The sequence below is a fragment of the Odocoileus virginianus genome, chromosome 21, assembly GCF_023699985.2.
Source record: "Odocoileus virginianus isolate 20LAN1187 ecotype Illinois chromosome 21, Ovbor_1.2, whole genome shotgun sequence".
In the NCBI taxonomy this organism is placed as follows: Eukaryota; Metazoa; Chordata; class Mammalia; order Artiodactyla; family Cervidae; genus Odocoileus; species Odocoileus virginianus.
The window spans coordinates 37,849,765-37,855,764 of NC_069694.1; the positions used below are offsets into that span (position 1 = coordinate 37,849,765).

The 6,000-nt window shown below is 42.8% G+C and overlaps 1 protein-coding gene across 3 annotated transcripts in view; it reads right to left on the reverse strand.

Moving 5' to 3' along the window:
• Positions 1-5,529, reverse strand: part of EIF4E (eukaryotic translation initiation factor 4E) — a 40,293-nt gene extending 34,764 nt beyond the window's left edge. Inside the window, exons 1-2 of one of the 3 annotated variants that reach the window (XM_020901650.2) lie at positions 5,013-5,529; positions 4,006-4,052 (exon numbers count right to left, since the gene is read on the reverse strand). In XM_020901650.2, coding sequence (XP_020757309.1) covers positions 4,006-4,023 — 18 coding nt within the window. In that variant the 5' untranslated portion in view covers positions 4,024-4,052; positions 5,013-5,529. Of the gene's footprint in view, positions 1-3,316; positions 3,427-4,005; positions 4,053-4,366; positions 4,900-5,012 lie in introns of those variants that run through there. The other 2 variants (XM_020901646.2, XM_020901647.2) reach the window with 2 other exon arrangements.
• Between the last annotated feature and the right edge of the window lie 471 nt (positions 5,530-6,000).

Consider the following 6,000-nt stretch of genomic DNA (forward strand, 5'->3'; position numbering starts at 1 on the left):
CCAAAACAGCAAGAAAATTTCTAATAGAAGCAGAGAAGGAAAGGAAAAAATTACCATTGCTATAACAACTACTTCACTGGTTCCTTGTTATATCCAGGACTGCAGATACTTCTATATTCTTAATCTTATATAAATTAAATAGAATATTTAACAAAAAAATTTTTTGTATGTAATTTTCTATCCAAACTGGATTATGGTTACATAGTTCATTAAACATTTTATTCTCTGCAACTTTGGAGTGCAGACTATGTCTGTTTCTAAGCTGGACTTCTCTAAGTCAAATAATTAGGCATAATATGAATTCAGAGTGAAAAACAAAGTAAAATGTAAAATGTAAACACTAGAACCAAATTTCTTTGGCTGATGAATGGACTCTCGTAACACTACGTTTTCTTAAAGCAAAAACACACATATTAATATGCAAGGTCTGCTTGTCAACAGTCTTTGTTTAGCAAAAAACATGGCATTATGTAACATATTTGTCACATGAATTTAAGATTTACTTTTTATAAACTCTCTGCAAAACATGTTTCTAAGGGATAAAAAAGGAAACATTATATTAGCTGACTGTCCAAGTGGATTCCACCTATGAAACTAAGGTATAGTTTAAAAAAATTCAAAAGATACAATGTTAAAGCAAGTAAAACTATATACCTTCAGTTTAACTAAGGAAATAAAAATCTCTTATCTTTGAAAGAATTACAAGTCAAAAAACAACCCAATAATGAAGAAAACAGAAAGAAGATAAAAGCTACCAAAGTAATGACCCACTGGAGGCAAGATGGTCTGCCATTTTTATCAGCTGATATTAAGTCTAACTTTGATCTACTCACAAGCTCTAATTCTGCCCTGGCCACAACTCAAATGCCAACAGTGTAACAGGAGAGTATTGTTCAAAATTTCCAACAGTACCTGTTAAGAGATAAATAGTGCCTTCAATTTGCCTATCAACCTTCTTAACAAATTTAGTATCACCCAGTATCCTTCTGTGTGTCCATGTGTTCTGTCGTGGGTTTTTTTTTTTTGTTGTTGAAGTATAGTTGATTTACAAAGTTGTGCTAATTTGAGGTATGCTGGCAAAGTTTTAAATATACACACACACAGACACATACATATTTACCTTCTTTTTCATTATAGTTATTACAAAGTACCAAATATAGTTCCCTGTGTTATAAAGCAGGCCCCTGTGCTCTATTTTATACATCCTGGTGTGTTTCTGTTAATCCCAAACTCCTAACTTATCCCTTCTCCTCCCTTTCCCCTTTGGTAACCATAAATTTGTTTTCTGTGTCCACGAGTCTATTCCTGTTTTGAAAGTAAGTTCATTTTAATCATTTTTTTAGATTCTGTGTAAATACATCTTAATTTAACTGATCACACACACACACACACACACACACACACACACACACGCTCGATAATCACATAATAACTGAAAATGACTGATATTTTACGTAACTTTCAGAGACAAAAATTCCTCCAGTGCCTACCAAGGTGGGACAAGCAGGAAAAACCTATGACTCTTTAGGTGCTTATGATTATGCCCAGCAAAAAAGGAATGAAGAAACTCACAGCTAACTGAAATAACAATGAATAAATACACTTTTTTGTAGGCTTTTACAGGGATACTTCAATTGCAATAAATACTAATCAGTGGCTTAAAAAAAAAAGGCACTATTTTAAATTGCCGAAATAATTCTAAATGACTAATCTGCAGACAAGGGTACATTAAAAATACTAAAAAAAAATTTTTTTTAAATCACATTTTTACACTAAAAATGAACCCTTTAAACAGGCATCCTCAAACTACTATAGTTTCAATCTGGCTTTCGACTTTCACAAACCAGATTTTTAGGTTCCTTACTCCCCAAATTTAAATGCAGTATTCAAATCTCCCAAGGGTCAACAACTAGAAGGAATACCATACTTTAATCACTGACCAGGATCATTAGAAATTAAGCTTCTAAAAGTTTACACTGAACAAGGTATAGAATCCCATTTTGTATAATTTGTATCCTCAAGAACACCTGGTACAAGCTCCTAAAAATATCAGGAGCTATAAATATTTACTGACTAAATACACTCCTTCAACACTTTGTAGTTTTGTTCCCTGCTGTTGAAACAAAACAGCATAGCTTTGCAAAACCCAAAGGACCTAAATGTTACTGAAACTTCAGAGAATACATTATTGTTTTGTTTAGAGGGTTTAGCCTTGCCCCTATGACCAGCTATAGTACTTTTAACTGATGCTAGTACAGAGGGCAAGAGAGTTGATCAGTTTTAAGTAGTATCATAGCCCATTAAAGGGTTTTAAGTTAAAGGTTTTACATATTTATTGTTTAGCTATTTAACATTAATGTTCTAAAAATCAGTTAATTGTATCAGCAACTTAAAAGAGAGTTCTGTAGTCAATCTAATTTCCAGGAAAATAAACACATACTGGTACCAATAAAAGAAGAAATAACCAAGCTTTCTGCCTTAAACTCCGGCAGGAAGCTAAGGATAGTTTACATCAATGTAATGAAAAGTAAGTATTTTTGTATTCTACAGACGTTTCCATACCTAGTTTTCAAAGTAGTTATAGAAATCTTTAAAAAGAGTCAAAGCAAACTGGGAAGCCATTATCAAAATCACAAACTACCATTCAAGATACACGAAAACATCTGGCAACGAAGGTCTGGAATTGGTTCCAGAGTATCAAGGTTTTCTAGCGAATGTATTACGCCTCTAAATTATCACTTAGATGCGACATTCCTAAAACGGCAACATAGGCCTAGAAGTTTCAGTGAGCCAGTGCCGGCAAAACCAAACTATGTCAAAGATACTCTCCTTTGAGCGGTAACAATCAACTTGTACTCTGGGATCAACTTGCTTCAAAGACGTTTAAGATGGTACCTAAATTGGGAGGGAAGCCAGTAGAAAGGATAAAGAGAGAATCAAATGGAAAATTAACTTGAAAAATTAAGTTTCTATTTCCAATAAACTGCGTCTGTGAAATCTTCCAGACGATAAAGACTCGGAAGAACAGAAGGATCTAGACCCAGTCGCATTCTCTGAGGCGTGCGCACAGCGCGGAAAGGATGAATGAATGGAAGACAGGCGCGTGTGAAATGCAGCAGGTCCCGCCGGCAACCAGACCGGCAGCAGCTCTCCGTAGGCCTCGCTCCTCCCCCTTCCCTCCTCCATGACAGCCCGGTCTCGAGCACGGAGGGGCGAGGACAATGTGGTCCCCCTTCTAACCACCACCACCCCCCTCCTTTCATCCTCCTCTCATAGGTTTACCGCGCGGCACGGGGCTCTCCTCCCCACCCCAAACCTTTCTCGCCTCCCCTGCCGCCAACCCCGGCAACTCTCCGACGCGCTGGAGTAACATGCGCTCGCCCCTCTCGGCTCCCCTCGGCGAGGTCGAAGCTTCTCCCCGCGTGCCGCGGCACCACTCCCGCCCAAACCCACCCTCCGGCAACGCGCGCCCACCGGTCTCCCGGCCCACCCGTCTAATGAACCCCGGCACGCGCGCCGCACCCGAGTCCCTGGGCTGGATAGAGGCTCGGGAAGGAGAGAGGGAAAGGCTGCCCCGGGGCTCCCTCCTCCATCTCATTCCAGGCCGGCTCGCCGCCCACCGTCCCTGCGGATCCCGACGCCTGCTCGGAGCCGGCCCTGCGCCCTCCTATCCCGAAAACACAATTCCCACCACCCTAGCCCAGGGCCCCGAACACCCTCCATCCGCGTGGCCCTCTCAAGGCTCTGCCGGAGGCGCCGCGCCGCCCCTCCCCCACTTCTCTCCCCGAGCTCTCGGGCCCCCACCAGAACGTGTGCTCCACACGCCGTAGCGGCCAACCTCCGGGGCGCCCCCAGTTGTCCGCGGGGAGGTCAGGTCCAAGAAGAGGGGGAGGGGGCGGCAAGGGGTAGCATGCGCGCCGGGAACGCCGTCCCGCGGGGTCCCCCAGTCCGAAGGGCGACGGAGCGCGGGGACCGGTGGGGGTGGGGGCCAAAGGCAATACTCACCGGTTCCACAGTCGCCATCTTAGATCGATCTGATCGCACAACCGCTCCTGAAGGGGGGGGTGAGAGGAAAAAAAGGAGATTCAAACCGGATTGGCCGGCTACTGCTCACGTGACGGACGTGTCCGTTTGGCCCTGGCGGCGCCTGCGCAAGACTGCGGCTGCGTGTTTAACGAGAGGCTTCTGGGAAGTGAAGTCTCTCCCCCCCTTTTTTTTCCTTTAAGGCAAAGTTTAAAAAAAAAAAAGAACTGGTCACGTGGTCGATGGGTATGGTTCGCGGTTCTCGGCGCTGCGGACACTTGCGTTCTGCAGGGTGGTTTTCAGTGCCCTGCTCTTCCGCTTGGATAGATGCTGTCGCACTTACTGCCAGGCATGCCTCCTGTGCCCTTTGTCGCCCTGTCCTCCCATGTTCCTTGGAAGATTGGGAAGGCTCAGCACGCTCAATAAGGCTTCATTTGCTTAGTTGAGGTCCTAGGACGAGTTGCCTGTGTGCCTATTTAATTTTCTTTTGACTTCTCACCATTTTCTCTTAGTTTTACAAAGAGTTGGCGATGGAGGATAGTTGTGTGAGCAGTCAACCCTCCCCGGTCCCTTGGCTCCGCTAACACTGGTGGTCACTCATCGCCATCACTGCGAACCGGGTGGCGGCACCGCCCACAGTACCCACTTGCCATAGGTTGGGGGAGGGGGAGTGCACCCGACAGCTTTTCCTGTTCCAACTCCTGAAATTAAGACCTTAGAGTTAAATCTTGCGTGGAAGTAAAAATGATTTGCAAGTTGTGTCCTCTCGCTTCCACTGTTCTGCTTTAACGTGAACGGAAACAGCCCAAGTCCAGGTGCCAGCCAGGGAAGCCACTCCGGCCCCCGCTGACTAAGCCCTGGACTGACCGTCAGGAGTCGTTAGGCCAGGTCAACTATGACTCTTGACGTTGACTCATTCTCGTTAGGCAAGTGGCTTAGTCAGTGCCTCAGCTTTTTCATTTATGAACCACAGATAATAATACACTTACCTCACAAGGGTTTGCTGTGCTAATGATTGTAACCAATTTTGAAGAAGCATCGGACTCTATAAATGCTTCAGTAGGCAACCTCGTGTCTTCCTGAGGATCAGCGGCTTCCCTTAATGTTTTTTTTTAAACAATTAAAAAGTTTTTTCTTTTGTGTACTTTGTTACATTATCATGTACACCAATGCAATTTTAAAGTTTCAAGACAAGCTTCCCCCCTCCCCCTTTTTAACTGTAGCTACCCTCCACAGAGACTTTAATGTTCAGGAAAATATTGTTATATTCACAATAATCACTGGCAATTAGAAATTCATCCCCACTATGGCATCCGACATTTCCTTTCCATGTAAGATACTGTGCTGTCATTTCTCAAGACAGTGTTACTCTGCACGGCTATAAATAGAGGTAAAGATATCTAGTAGAGTGCTACTCTTAAGGTTTAATGAGGAAGACATTATAAAGTTTCTACTTTCCATGCTTTTTAAGAATGTTAACACCAGAAAAATAAGTATAAGCAGGTTGCCTGTGCCTGCCTGCTTATAGTGTTGCTGATGTTCTTAACTGTGTCATACCTATTATTGAGTACATAATGGGTGCTTGAGCTGACTAACACATAATTGAGGCTGTAATAAGAACTCAAAAACCACGACCTGTTCATATGCTTTGGTTTACCTGGATGTCAGAGACAATTAATGAAAGCTTCTGACCAGTCAGTTTGGCTTTAGTAGGTTTAAAGTAGAATTCTGAAAAAATAAATGGATAATATGGATTTCTATTTACAGAGACTATCTACTTTTAGCCTATCCGAAGTAATTACAGTGGATCTCCATCTTACTTTCTGTTGTTTAAAATTAGTATCCTGTTACCCGCTCTGACTATATAGTATAGATGTATTATTTTCCCAGTGCTGCTAGTTAACAGAACAAAAGAGATTTAAAATTTAAAGAGATTTTAGTTCCCATGTGGGATTGAAAACCAGTGATGTTTTTAAA